The sequence below is a fragment of the Hevea brasiliensis genome, chromosome 7 (genome assembly GCF_030052815.1).
Source record: "Hevea brasiliensis isolate MT/VB/25A 57/8 chromosome 7, ASM3005281v1, whole genome shotgun sequence".
NCBI lineage: Eukaryota > Viridiplantae > Streptophyta > Magnoliopsida > Malpighiales > Euphorbiaceae > Hevea > Hevea brasiliensis.
Window position 1 is genome coordinate 678,306 of NC_079499.1, and position 15,094 is coordinate 693,399.

The 15,094-nt window shown below is 35.4% G+C and overlaps 2 protein-coding genes and 1 pseudogene across 4 annotated transcripts; 1 reads left to right on the forward strand and 2 right to left on the reverse strand.

Moving 5' to 3' along the window:
• The first annotated feature begins 58 nt into the window (after positions 1-58).
• On the forward strand, positions 59-6,028 carry LOC110659927 (peptide chain release factor PrfB1, chloroplastic). 3 transcript variants are annotated; one of them, XM_021818018.2, is made up of 7 exons: positions 60-369; positions 822-893; positions 1,605-1,825; positions 2,440-2,643; positions 3,885-4,100; positions 5,024-5,210; positions 5,610-6,028. In XM_021818018.2, exons 1-7 carry the CDS (start codon positions 189-191, stop codon positions 5,912-5,914), a joined length of 1,386 nt encoding a protein of 461 aa, XP_021673710.2. In that variant the 5' UTR covers positions 60-188; the 3' UTR covers positions 5,915-6,028. The 3 variants fall into 3 exon arrangements, with proteins under 3 accessions (XP_021673711.2, XP_021673710.2, XP_021673712.2); XM_021818020.2 differs by having other exon boundaries at positions 276-421; XM_021818019.2 differs by lacking the exon at positions 3,885-4,100 and having other exon boundaries at positions 59-369.
• A 246-nt stretch (positions 6,029-6,274) lies between these two features.
• LOC110659930 (ornithine decarboxylase-like) lies at positions 6,275-7,466 on the reverse strand (annotated as a pseudogene).
• Positions 7,467-7,588: 122 nt separating this feature from the next.
• Positions 7,589-13,598, reverse strand: LOC110659928 (uncharacterized). Its single transcript, XM_021818021.2, has 12 exons — positions 13,466-13,598; positions 13,325-13,380; positions 13,189-13,222; positions 12,221-12,319; positions 11,987-12,135; positions 10,517-10,555; positions 10,205-10,297; positions 9,886-9,984; positions 9,053-9,151; positions 8,382-8,465; positions 8,068-8,133; positions 7,589-7,879 (listed from the first exon to the last, which is right to left on the reverse strand). The coding sequence occupies exons 1-12, from the start codon at positions 13,539-13,541 to the stop codon at positions 7,796-7,798; spliced, it is 978 nt and encodes a 325-aa protein (XP_021673713.2). The 5' UTR covers positions 13,542-13,598; the 3' UTR covers positions 7,589-7,795.
• Between the last annotated feature and the right edge of the window lie 1,496 nt (positions 13,599-15,094).

Consider the following 15,094-nt stretch of genomic DNA (forward strand, 5'->3'; position numbering starts at 1 on the left):
ATTAAAAAATTTTTTTTTATTTATGTAAATTTCTGAACTCAAAAGGATTGAGGCAGTGTCTCCTCTTGCCACTGAGGCTTTAAACGACATGCAGCGTCCAAACCAATCGAAGCGGAATTGTCAGCTTTATCCGTTCATTTTGTGCATTTAGAAAAGAGAGACAGCAAGCTCCCGTCGTCCGTAGAGCCATGGATGGCCTAGTGTGCCCTTTGTTCAGCTCAACTGCTGTACTAGGACCACCAAAGCTATCGTATAACAACAATAAACCATCATTTTTGCTGCCCCAGAAGCCTCTCCTCGCTCTACCAAACTCTACCATATTCACCTTCTCTTCTTTTCTCTCTACCTCTTCTCGCTTACCCTCTTCGGGTACGTGGATTTCATGCTAGTTTCGTCTTACTCGCTCCTTAAAGTTTTGTATGTGAGTTTATCTGCTGCTTGTCTGAATATTAATGGGATTTTGTTTAATATCATGTTCGTGAGAAAGAGAGAGAGAGGGGTTGATATTTTTCGAATTGTGAGAAAAAATTTATGGGTTTCTTATGCTTTCTTCAAATTATTGATTAATTTTGGTTGTGGTTTTACTCACCCCCAATTCCTGTCCAAAATTTCGAGAAAATGTGGAAACTTTAGCGTTGATTGTTGTATGAAGATTCATTTCTGTTCTGTTACGGACTGTGCGCTTTTCGAAGTAATTATTGTTTGATTGATTCGTAAGTCTTTTTAAACGTATATGGTTGCCTAGATACTACTACTATCATAATTTGATATTCAAATTTCTTTTATTCATTTCTTGGCATTATATTTTGGATTTGACACAGTTATTTATGCGGCACCAGAGAGCCAGTTGAATGTTGGGATTGACACGGAGACAACAGAATGGGCAATGCAAGGTATGTCCTGAGCAATGACCATTTTAATCCAAGCTCATTTTAGCTTAAGCGTTTAGATTTTCAGGTAATTCTTAATGTTTTGTTATGGGGATAACGGGGTCCTCTGGAAGCAAGAGGCTTTATTAAAAAAGCGAAAAATGATTTTAAAAGGCTACGCTTTTATGAAATAACGATAATTCTTTTCTTTAATGTCTTTTACTTTTCTCATATGAAATGAAACCCATAGTTTTACCAAGTATATTTTATTACTTTATGTTTTCTTAATAATAAAATCAAAGTTTATTATTTAATATTATCTTTTAGAAGGAAAAAGTTAGAAGCAAAAACTTTATCAAACGGAGCCTGAATTTGTTATATGTACTTGTAAAATATTTTTCATAGATACTTCTTAGCTCCACAGATTGGTGAGCTGGTGTGCTTCGGGTGTTTCTGTCTTGGTTTGGAATCCCCGGATTGACCTGTTGATGGGTTAGTGGTATCTCAATTACTTGAGGGTCTATATGTGCCCTGAAATTGTGGATGTTTATAATGATTATTATTTACTGTTGTCATTGCTATCTGGAACAAATTGATGCTTGGAAAGGGCAAGACTCTTATGTTATGTACACTTAACACTTGCTGATACAATTTGATCATCCATCCTGGAATTGCATCTAGACTTTCATATAATAAAACCTTGAAAATTTTGTCCAATATCGTTGTTGCTGGCAGATTTCTATAGCCTAAGGAGCGATGTTGAAGCAGCCTCAGAGCGTGTGGAAGAGATTAGAGCTTCGGCTGGTATCCAGCAATTAGAACAAGAACTTGCAGATTTAGAATTGAGAGCTGCTGATACCTTCTTTTGGGATGACCGTGCTAGAGCTCAAGAAACCCTTTTGGCTCTTACAGATGTCAAAGATAAGATAAAACTGCTCAACGAGTTCAAAATCAAGGTCTGGTTTCTCTTCATCATTTTATTTTAGAGATTGCTTGAAGCATGATGCTAACGTTCTTTGTTCAAGACTCCTTAATGATATTGTTTGTTTATTTGACTGGACCACCTTAATGCCAACTTGTCATCATTTTTATTTTATAAATTATAACACTTGTAGAAATCCTTGTAAACAGAAGTTACATTGCATGGGAGTCATTTAACCTTTAATGGTGAAATAATTGAGGAGGCACAATTGTGCTAGTTTATTCAAAAGAAGGGTTACCTATGGTTGCATTAAGGTTAGTAATTATTGGAATTTTGAAAATGGAAATGCTAGGGAATTAAAACTATATGATTTATATATGGTAAAATGTAGCTGATTTCTCTTTGTCCAACCAAATAGTAAATTGACTACTATCTATGTTCTGGTTTGTAGATCCTTAGAGGATGTCATCGAGTGTTTGGTATTTGCATAATTTTGATCTGACTGGTGTAGCTGGCTTTCTAAGATTTGCTGTTTTGTCATGCAATAAAAAGTGATTGTTGCAGTTCAGAAAGTTAGTTTCACCTTCAGATGTTAACGCAGTACACTTCTTCTGTCTATAATTTTTAGATATTATGCACTGGATGCAGGCTGAAGATGCAGAAACTATAGTCATGCTGACAGAAGAGATGGACTCTGTAGATATTGGACTTTTTGAAGAGGCAACAAGTATAGTTAAAGAATTAAATAAGTCAATGGATCAATTTGAGTTGAGTCAACTTCTTTCAGGTCCCTATGATAAAGAAGGTGCTGTTATATCTATCACAGCTGGTGCTGGAGGAACTGATGCACAGGTAAATAGTTAATTTATGTAGAGGACAATGGTTAAAAGTGTGTTTTTGCTCACTTCAATCTGATGGAAGTATTGATTCGTTTATGGACTAGAGTGGGGCAAATTTTAGTATTTGCCACAAGAAATTGCCATTATCTCTTACCAATTTCATAAATTTCCTGGCAAGCAAAGTGAACTAAGACTCTGCACTTCCTTGCCACTTTGGCCCATTAATTTATGATGATTGATGACTTAGACTTGCTCTTGTTCAGTAATGATCAATATATGTTTATGCCTAAGGGTTCTGATGGCTTAACTAAGGTGTTTAGACAGCCAGAAAATAAAGGGAAAATGGGTCAAAGGGAAGAAGAAAGGAGAGAGGAGGAGGAGGAGGAGGAAGAAGAGAGAGAGAGAAAGAGAGAGAGAGAGAGAGAGAGAGTTTGTTTAAAGAGAGAATGAATCTTGTTTTATTCAATGATGATTTCCTGATACCGTTCTAATAGATTTTATATAAATCTTACTCAGCTACTTCCTTCTAGAATTTGTTACAATTTCAGTTACAACTGTCAAGCTATAATGATTCCCTCTAACTAATTATTGCCATCAGCTGGACTAACAACTAGCCCGAGCTCTTATCCTCTGCTACACACTCCACACTACCATTCACAACAATATGGATTCAGTTTGATGACTTGCAAGGTTACAGGTAGATGGGCTCAATGAACATAATTTATTTACTCTAATAAAATTGTTTATATCATTCATGATCATGGTAAAGAGGGATATGAGAAGTGGAAAAATGAACAATAATGCAGTTGACCTTATTTTCAAACCCATACTTTTGCAAATTAGTAAATCTAAAATGCTAACTGGCAGTCTGATGGGATACTTATTGCAGATAGTATGCTCTCTTCTTTCTACCAAGACCTTAATTTTCCTTAAAATGATTTTAGTTTTCTCTTTCTTGTTGCTATCTCTTGAATGCGTTTCTCTTTACTTCCCTTCTTTCCACCAAAACCATTCGTCCGGTGATTAATTTCTTGAGTCCTTTTTTCTATTATATCTATTGCTTTGCCTAGCTTCATGCTAGAGCCAGGGGGAGGAGGTTTATCAAAAAAATTAACAAGAAATAATAATGTTGCTGGATTTCTGAAAACCATGTTCCATTTTCAGTTGAATGTTGTGAAACTTAATTCTCAACAGTGAACTCAAAGTTAAAGGCCCCTTTTTTGTTGTAAAAATCTATCATCATTTCCAGCGCAGGACTGGGCTGACATGCTTCTCAGGATGTATATGAGATGGGGAGAGAAACAGCGATACAAGACGAGGGTAGTTGAAAAATCCCCAGGGGAGGAAGCTGGAATTAAGTCGGCTATGATTGAGGTTGAAGGCCGTTATGCTTATGGGTATTTGTCAGGGGAGAAAGGAACACATAGAATTGTACGACAATCTCCTTTTAATGCTAAAGGTCTTCGTCAGGTAACTCTATTGTGATCCTCCTGTAAGTTTGTCCTTCTTCTTAGAGGATTGCATACTTGAAAAAGGATCACTCCCTAAAACTATTCTGCTGAAATGTTAGAAAATTTGAGCAAAGAGCACTTTTCTTGTTTATGTAATTATGTTGTGGATAACTAATGGCAACTTCTTAAAGTCATACATCTGACAATTTTTTGCTTGCTAATTGATTTTACATCAATTATCCAAACACTTACTGAAAGGGGGGGATTTTTACTGGAAATGGGATATTTCTTATATATTGGCACAGCTTGCCCTTCACTTGTTGAGAGATGTTTCCTTCCTTACTTGTCCTGGTAGGCATTATGTAATAATTGATACGATATCATTGTAATGTAATGAAGACATGAGGCCAACGTAAAAGTGTGTTTCTGTCATATTCTTTAAGTTAATAATGTAAGTATTTATCATAAAAGCATTATGGATGATTATGTAATGCAATGAGCAAGCACACACAAAACGAACTTTGGTTTTCACCACACGAGGAAATGTATTGTTAGTGGAATGATATTAGCAATCTAAAAAGTCTGCCAACATCCCCTTCGTCACTTCTCCATTGCTTTTCTCACGCTTCTTTTTGGTGAGCTGCTCTCAAGATACATGCATATGTAAGTATGTGGTCTATTCATGTTTTCATGATCTATAAGTAAAGCTTGAAGCTGATTCTTTTAACAAACTTCAAACATCTAAAGAAATGATACTCTCCTTGGAAGCAAGTGATTTATGATTGACAATGTTGGAATTCAGAATGAAATTTAAACAGTGGCAAAAGGCCAATAATAATTGAATATTATGCCATATGCTGAGGTTGGCCTACAATTCATCCCCCACATACCCCAAAGGACAATGTTTTACCACGATATTCTAACATTAAGTTATATGTACAGACAAGCTTTTCTGGTGTTGAAGTAATGCCTCTTCTTCCTGAAGAGTCTATGGTCGTTGAACTACCTGAGGAAGACCTGGAAATCAGTTTTTCAAGGGCAGGTGGGAAAGGAGGCCAGAATGTAAATAAGGTTGAAACTGCTGTCAGGATTACTCACATCCCCACCGGTGTCACTGTTCGCTGCACAGGTATGCATGTATGCTTGACTGCATAAGTTCTTCATTATGGGAATTCCTTTTAGAAGTTTTACTCTTGGAGGGAAATAGTGAAGTATATTACCAAAAGCATTTGAAGCTTCAATGGTGCACACATTTAGTTTAAGAGGGGAAGAGGAGAGAATTGGTAGAGAGGGGAAAAGAGGGTAGAGCGTCTCTTTCATAATTGTGGGGCCTACTGCCAAGGGCAGTAGAGATTGGAGTGAATATCAACATGGTGGTTCTGCAATCTAAGTTTGGAGTTTTTTCTTCAATGTTTCAGCTTCCATCTGAACTTTATCTCTATCCGGCCTTTTGGTCTACTTACCTGAACAGTGTCAATTTTAGAACAGCTTTGTCAGGCTTTCCTCCTTTTTTTTTACTGCATTGCAGAAGAGAGATCCCAGCTAGCAAACAAGATCAAGGCTCTTAGCCGGTTAAAAGCAAAGCTATTGGTCATAGCCGAGGAGCAAAGGGCATCTGAAATCAAGCAAATAAGGGGAGATGCAGTGAAAGCTGAGTGGGGCCAACAGATAAGAAACTATGTATTCCATCCGTACAAACTTGTCAAGGACGTGAGGACAGGATTTGAGACATCAGATATTACCTCTGTGATGGATGGCGAATTGGAGCCCTTCATCAAAGCTTACCTCAAGTACAAATACAACATGACATTGTCTGCTTCTGGGATTAATTGACAGACTTATTCATTTTATTTACTCCGTGCTTATATTATATATACATATGTGTGTAAAACGAAGCAGATTATCATCATATTATAGGAGTCCGAGATGGCAAAACTATATTCTTCAGGATTGTGTGCTTTTCAGAGTACATATTGGCTGCAGATGAAGCATCCGTTACTAGTACGAAAATTAGGACATTTCGAAAAAAAAAAATCTATTTCCGTTCCTCAAATATTTATCATTGAATGTTCATCATCCTCAGATGAAGCCTGGGATTGCAGCAACACATCAAATAGGGAGACATGGCTCTAGGGGACTGGGGAAAAGAAGAGGCCAAATTATATGCTAGTCCTCTTGAGGGAGAGGGGGGCAGAACATTAAAGACCCTGTTATCTTCTGTTTAAAATTATTTTATGGGGGAAAACAATGACTTATGTGTCATTTTTGTAGGCTGTATTATGTGATAATAATATTTTTTTCATTTAATTTAGTTAAAATTCAAACTCAATTTTTTTTTATTCATTTAACTCTAGTTGGTACTCTAATTCAAAGTCTACGGTTTTGAAGATAAAACTAAGTAATGCAAGTTTAAGTTACACGTGTTATATCCCATCATCTATTAAGTACTGAATTTCGTTGCCTCTCACCCGTTTCCCTATCGCATTTGTCACCATGGTGACTGCAGTTTCAACAAAGAATCTCCCAGGCTCAGCAGTCAATGTAAGGGAGGTGTCATTGGGAAAATATTCCTGGATTGAATCATTTACTGTTTTAGCCATCTCATCAAAATAATGGGTTAGCCCTAAACCCTCCACCGATGTTAAGAATGCGCATTCGAGGCATTTTGAGCTGAGCTGACGCTTTGTAACCCACATGGAATGTAACTCCAAGAACTTCTAGACCAGCCTGATGTGCATGTTGGAGCAGTGGCACCACCATCTCATCAGGAAATGCACCAAATTTGTCAGCAATTGAACGCGAGGAGATCTTATCAACTTCTTTGGAATCAAAGGTTGTGAGATTTACTCCAACACTGGCTGCATGCTTGATGTGGGAAACAGCTTTGCTTGGATTGGCATAAAGAATCCCGTCAGGACTAAAATCAAGGCCAAGAACGGTCTCAATCTCAGCCTCACTACCACAGTCGAAGTTTACACCAGGCTCTGCAGCCTCGTCATTGCATTTAGCAGCATAAAAGGCTTAACATTGGGTAGGAATTGATTCCATTTCTCTTCGAGTCCTATTACAACCCCAAAATCAAGAGCATCTTGATTCTCATAAATAGACCTCATTTGACCGTTGAAAGCATCGCTTGGAACTGTAAACACTTCTTGGCCTCTCACCCTGCTAACCTCTGATATGACTGCCAGGGCTGAGACCATTGGCCTAAACTGGATTGAAAGGCAAGGGGTAAGGTTTTGAAGTAATTAATTAAGAGTACATAGAAGAGTTGGTATGATGGACCCCAGAATCATACCCATATTTAAAGCTGCTGTGCTGATTCTGCTAAATTAAACTGGGAAATGAGAGATTATATTAATTTCATGTAGAATTTTTAATATAAATTTGGGATAAGCGAAGGCCAACTTAATTGATTGGTTTAATGGTTTTTTTTTTTTTTTCAATAGTTGGGTATGAATTGACGTTTATATTATCCAAGAATGATGTTTTATCAAACTGAAAAGATTTTAAAGAAAATGTTTTTCATAAAATCTTAAAAAATAGTAAGAGATTTAAACAGCACTTTTATCAAATTTAAAGATTTCAAAGATAATAAGATATGCTAATCATCGTGTCATTGAACGAGTTCTGTAACTACAAAACACGAGTTTTGATGGGCTTGCATTTGTTGACAAGCATCTCTGCATGAACCCAATTCCTATCAGAAGAAATTTAGGCCTCCTTCTTTCCAAACAGTAAGTTCCACGAGTATGTGTTGCCTCTCTGTGCAGCCACTTCAACTCGCTTCCCCCCAATCTAAAGTCAGTCAATCATGAATTCTATTAAATTACAGCTCAAAATACATGCAAGTAATAAGAAATGAGAAGCACTTAATAGCATCAGGCTTGATAAAACAAGATGTTGCAACTGAAAATTAGACAAAATGGGCCACAAACATATAGGACATGTTGTACGGAACACATTATTTTCAAGTTCGAAGATACCTTATCCATGAACCAGTAGCCAATGGTTGGCATGTATTGTACTAGATACAAAACAGCTAGTACAGGCTGAAAGAAAGATCAAATTATTAATATTTGCACATATCTAGAATATGCTACAAATTTATACTAGAAAACATAAAAATTCGCAGCATTCTATTATGAAGTAAATAAAGAAAATAGAATTCCTACAAATTCATCACCTAGGTGAATTTATACAACAAAATACTGTATCATGCCTATTGAAGTACCTGAATTAAATATAAATAAAAGTCGAAGGAATATAGCTAAGAAATTTCTAACAGGAAAGCAAATACCTGGCGTGATATCCAAGCTTCTTTTAATCCGTGAGTTGCTGCAATTATTGTCAATTCTGCACACCTTTCTGACGACACACGTTTCTGTAAACATGAATCATTCAGTTAAAATCAAAGAGGCAGAATACAAGTAATCAAACATCACCATGGATGGAAATATGCTCTAAAAGAATGAAAGATAGCAACTTCCAATCTGCCTTGTTCTTCATTATTGCACAACACTAGCTATTATGCAACATTTGGTTTGTCCAAAACAGAGTGATGTAGAACAAAAGAAAGAATCGAAAGCAAAGAATGAAAAAATCAAGGACCAATACTTGAAAAAGAGAATTAATTCTCAATAATTTTATTTAATCTCAATAATAATCATGATCCAAAGCTATTAAATAATAGAAAATTAGCTCTATTTATAGAGCTTACAACCCTAATCAAATTAGGAATAGAAATTCTAATTCAACTCTGATTAGGAATACTAAATAAGATAAATAAAAAAATAATAGACCTAATAATAATAAAATTCCTAAACAATAAAAACTCTTTAAATTTCCTAATTCTATAATAATTAAAATTCCTAAATAAAATTATAAACTTCCTATTCTGCATTACAGAGTGAGAAAAGAAGTTGCAAGTGAAGGCCAGTTTTAATAATGCAATTGCAGCAAGAAGTTCACCTCAGAACCCTTCCTCGCTGGGGTTGTCACTCCATAGCCATTTGAAGTTTCTACTGGCCCAGGACAAACAACGGTCACCTTAATTCCTTTTTGATAGAGCTGCAATGATACAAGATTAAAAAGGCAGTAAGAACTAGACACAACAAAATTGAGACTGGGGTGAAGTATTATATTCTTGAGTATTTTTTTCATGGTTAGAATATTAATCTTGAATACGAAGTAACATAACCCAGAAACACAATGGACACTAAACAGCAGTAGCCCAAAACACAGTCAATCATATGTCTGCCATATGTAGTTTACTTCATTTATTCATTTGTTTTGCATTTCATTTTAGGTTTGCCGGAAAGGATAGCAACACCCTCAAATAGTTTTGTTTTGACTGTTACAAAAAGGCTGTCTACTTCATTGAGGATATGATCATTAATTGATAAAGTTATATAATCAAACAGTACCACTATAACCCATTGATACTGCCTAAAACATCATCACAAAATGAATTAAAGCATACAAAGGTGAGATTCAATCAATTAAAAGTTAATGATTTTATACTCTTCAGGGCAACTGAGAAACCATCAATTATCATTAGCCTGCCATCTCAGAAAAAAAAATGAATAAAAGAAAACCTTTTATCTTTGTGATGTAGTGGCCTGTGGAAATTCAACCTTTGCCATTTTTATAGGCATGTGTTTCTTCTTTACCCAAAACCCAACCGTCTCAAGCTAGCCCCAAATGGCTATAATTAAGTTGTAAGATGGACATTGCTACAATGCAAGAAAAGAATAACATGACACTTCCCAATTCTTTGCTCAAGATATTAATTATTTACGTACCTCAGAACGCAAGGACTGAAAATAACCATTTAGAGCGAATTTAGAAGCAGAGTATACTGCCTGTCCTGGGGCAGGCACCTTGCCAGCGGCACTGCTCATCTGCCCACAAGATACAACTGGTCTCATATGAATGTCAATTACAGTAATGTAAAAATAGACTGTCTAACAGCCTGATTAAATTATTAAAGGCAAAGGTTATCCATGTGATAGATTTATCTCAAGATCCATCACTAAGATGCCAAAATTTACATGTCAAACTGCACACAAAGTAGGTGCATACTCAAAGCAGATACTAGTAAAGATATTGTTGATCACATACCACAACAAAATGGCCCCTCCCTCGCTTAAGCATGAAAGTTGCCAGTAGCCTTGTAAGAGATATTGTCCCCAGAACATTAATGTTGAATGTAGCCTTATTCAAAAAGAAATGTACCTTTGTAAGTTTAGATCAAAAGAAAAAAGACCAGGTAGTACATTAGCAATCCTTGCATAAATATATCCTGTTGATTAGACTTAAAGTGTGACTGTTCAGGCAGTATATAGCTGACTGATTAATGGGTAAGCTGTTTCAGAAATAATGATTGCAATAGATCTAATCATCAGATGCCTTAGAGTTTCATTCATATGTTACCTTGAGACTTTCTTCAGTTACATCTAGAGCTGTTGATTTCTGCTCAAAAGAAAAAAGATGAATCACTAAGAAGTCATTATCTGCTCAAAATATAAACCACTCCATACGAATATTAGCAAAGGTACATTTATGCATAAAAGACAAAGCACGAATAATGTTACTGTAACCTGATAACTGCTGAATATTCAATGTATAGCCAAGAATGCATGTGCTTGTTTTGTCAGTTGCTTTTTTGGACAAATACTTGATCTTTCATGTTAAGATGTAGAATGTAGATTTGCATTTGTCAGACTAATGGACTAGCATGAAAACAGTTAAATCCAAATATAACATATTTGATCATTTAACAAATCTACTCAGACTCATCAGCATTTATGGAAGTCAGGCCTAGCAAAACATTTCTAGGAACCTGATGCGTGGCATGTTTCTTCAAACCAGCAAACCACACACCCACCCGCTGTGAAGAGCCCATTCACATGCCCAGGGCATGTGTCCTTCAGTCCAACAACGTGAAGACTTGTTTTTCAGTCCGAAGATCCATCCCAAGCAGCCCAAACACTTTATGACTTCCTATTTTGTTTGGTTAAAGATGCAGGAGTAGTTTTAGGTGTTTCCTATTCCAAATGCAACTTATTTTAGTTTTCCTATTCTATCTAGGATTAGTTATTTAAGTTTTCTGTTTTAATTAGGGTTTAGTTTTTTTTCTATTTAATTTAGGATTCCTATTGCAATTTACTTTATCTAAACTTCCTAGTTAGTATATTAATTTTCCTATTAGGATTAGGAGATCAAAATCTCTATTAATAGGCCTTAATTCTATGTATTTCAGTTTAGTTTTTGATGAATAATATTACTTTCAGCAGAATTTTCTCTCAATACTTGTGCATTGTGTGTGGGAGTGTTCTACTTGAGCTTCACGATGCTCCAGAACATAAAAGGACTTGCACTTTGTAACATATACCCCATAACTTGGCTGCTAATATACATTTTGTATGCATTAAAAGATAAAATAGATTAATTTATAATAGCATGTTGGCATCAAAATCACACATTTCATTCAATGGTAAATCATGTTTTTTCTTTTAAAAAAGTTTCTGTTTTTGTTTGCAAACTTATGCAATCATGACAGACGTAATGCTAATTAATTCTTGGCAATAGTATGCTAAAGAACACAAGGTTCAGCTAAAATCCATTTCTCTACCAAAGGTTTACCCCATACTATACTGTCCTTTTCAAATAGATATTTACTCTTCTATCGCCAATATCATCTTCTCACATCTGTTCTACTCATATGTAATTCACTCACTCTTCCCCACCAAACATACACACAGTTGTATGGCTTCTTTAAGATCTTTCAAGACCTCATGAAAAACTATTGGTTTGTCTTACACATCTGCAAACAACATTTCCAACATGTTATATGCATGAATAGTGAGATCTTAACATCCCAAAGTAGAAATATCTACTTACAGGGCGCTCATAGGCTGCATTATGGACCATGTAATCAACACCGGCTCCAGAGAAAAAGGACTCTGCTTTTTCCACTGCCTCTCTAAGAGAATCTTCACTAGATGCCAAATCCAAAGGTAAAATCTTCACTTCATCAGGAGCATGTTTGCCTGTGGATGTGGCAACCACATGTCAAGAATAGTAAAGAACTAATAAGAAAATGAGAGGTTTCCTGTAGCTTCAAAATGTACAGACCCGTAAGTTCCTTCTTAACTCGCTCTAATTCAGCTTCGTTCCGAGCAGAAAGAATGAGTTTGGCACCCAAACTCGCCAATTGTTTAGCAAGAATCTCACCTGAAATCCACCATCGAATGGAAAATTTTAAAAAATGGATAAAAGAACATAAAGGAGCGAGTGGCGAGCTTCATAAACATAGCTTGGACCAGTTATCCTTAATATGGCCACAACTGTCTTCCAGATATTAAGAGTTAAAGACACAAAGAAAAGCACAACATTGTGCATTTTAATTGCAACGTTTAAGGTCTACCAAATTAGATACAATACAATCACCTATCAGCAATGAAATAAGTTCATCCAACATTTTTGGTATTTGGAAGGATCCTTAGAACTGTTCTTAATTTAAACCCCCCCCCCCCCCCCCCCCAAACAAAAAAAAAAAAGGAGTTATATCCCTAAATTGCAATACAAAATAAATCGCTTCCTCCATTTGGAAGACAATATATGACATTTGCTTTCCCAAGAAACAGAATCTTAAGTTCCACCATTCAAGTAATAACAGAATTCCTCTTAACTATGAAAGCAAAAGCAAGATTCCAAGTCAGTTCATCGTTAACACCAATGAAATTTAGATAGGACAAACTGCATACCTAACTACAACAATGCCATATATTCTAAAGAAATAGATAATTATTAGAATCAGTCGTCCTTGTCAAGTGAAAAAATGACTCCGGTGACAATAACAATGATGGACAACGACAACGGCAGCTAAAATAGTTGCAAGAAACCCTTGAATTACAACGCATAAATGCGCTTCTAAATATTTTGTACACAGTAAATCCAGGAATTTGATGTTTTTGTATATTAATTGCACATAGCCTGGTAAATTAATATCAGGACTATCACGCAACAAAGAACAAGACGAACTCGATAATACTAGATTAGAATTACATGAATTCGAAGCCAAAACAAAATTAAGTTAGTACCTATTCCACGGCTAGCTCCAGTAATCCAAACAATCTGAAAATCAAAAGAAAAAAAAGAAAAGAAAAAGAAAAAAGAAAGAAATGAAGTGAGGCAAAGAAGAGACTACGGTTCATATGCATCGAAAATTCAGGATACCTTATCTTCAATTTCTTCGCGCTTTACATGCCTCCTAGACATCAACGTGAAGTCCCCTGAAATTTACATAAAAATTTCATCAAAAAGAAGGAACAGTAAAGCAGTTGCTTAATAGGTAAAAGCTAGAGTTTGGAGAAGTACCATCAGCAGTAAGGAACTTGATGAGCAAAGCAATAATAAGAAAGAGGGAAAGAGAAATGATGAGCAGAGGCAGCATCCGTGCTCGCGCTTTGGTTCAGTTATCGTTAGCCACAGGCAATTCGAGCCAGCTTGTTTTGGCCTTTTATAGCTGTGTCTTGGAGCTGGGATCTCATGCGATATGTTTCAGCCTGTATCCATCCTTGTGCCATGTCAGCGCCACTATCTTTTCCTTAATTTTCTTTTTTTTTTTACACAAAAATACTAAAAAAATAAAATAATTTTAGTAATAATTTTATTTTTTTTATCACCATAATAAATAAAATAAGATTTTATTTCATTATTTAAAAAAAAAAATTTAAGTATAACATGTTCATTAAATACTGTAATAAAAGAAAAATACTGATTTATTAGCTAAATATTTAACTAAATATGATCATTCAGTTCTTATATTCTTATAGAACTTATTAAAATAATCCTAGAAGAGAATAGGGCTAAGCTTACTACATTTTAGTTTGGATTAAAACTAAATAAATATAATTTTAAGTAATTTAAAAAAATTGAACCAAATTAATATTAAATTAGAATTGAAATTGGAGGAGACCTTGAGCCCAATCTCAATCTCTTCAAATTATTGAATAAAAGCCGTTGACTTCGGCTCGGATCGAACCACGGCCACCCCTCCTTTCCTATAATGTTCAGCCCATCCATAATTTGGCTATGGTTAAATTTTCTTTTTAATTCATATTTTATATTACCTATATTACTTTAATTTATAATTGAAAATGTATAAGAAAATAAATCAAACCTAAAATTTTAATATTGTCACGACCCAATCTATGGGCTGGACTGACACTAGGACCTGGGTCAGTTTAAAGCCCCCGAGGCCTATTCCTCAACCCAACTCTAAGGCCCATTTGGGCCCAATTTCAAGAATTCAACCGGACAAAGTCCGGCCATAAAATGAACCATTTAATAGGGAGTTTTTAATTCGCCCAACCTATAAACACAATATATAATAAATTGAGGAGCTCAGCTCACCCTCCTCATAATCAAATTATCATAATTCAAATAGGAGTTCAGCTTCCTCATCCAATCCCATCACGCATGCAAATAATAATTTTACAGGTCCAACATAATTTTTATAATATAGTCCAAAAATAAAGTAAGTGCTTCTAACACATGCAGAGTCTAAGAATTTAGCTCAATAGAATAAAATACATTAAAAACTATCGATGTACCTGCGAAGAAGAAGAGCAGGTTAAGCACGACAAAAATCCTCCCGTAGCCATGCATGCAAATGATAATTTTACAGGTCCAACATAATTTTTATAATACAGGCCCAAAATAAAGTAAGTACTTATAACACATGCGGAGTCTAAGAATTTAGCTCAATAGAATAAAATACATTAAAAACTATCGATGTACCTGCGAAGAAGAAGAGCAGGTTAAGCACAACAAAAATCCTCCTGTAGCCTGGAAAATAAATGAACATGAGTGAGCGTTCGACTCAGAGAGTAAAATATTAATTTTAACTATAATCTCTATAGTTATCTAAAGCTAATGCACCTTGTGGAGTGAAATGCAACATCGTCATAAATTTCATACAAATCACATCAAAAAGGTAATTTG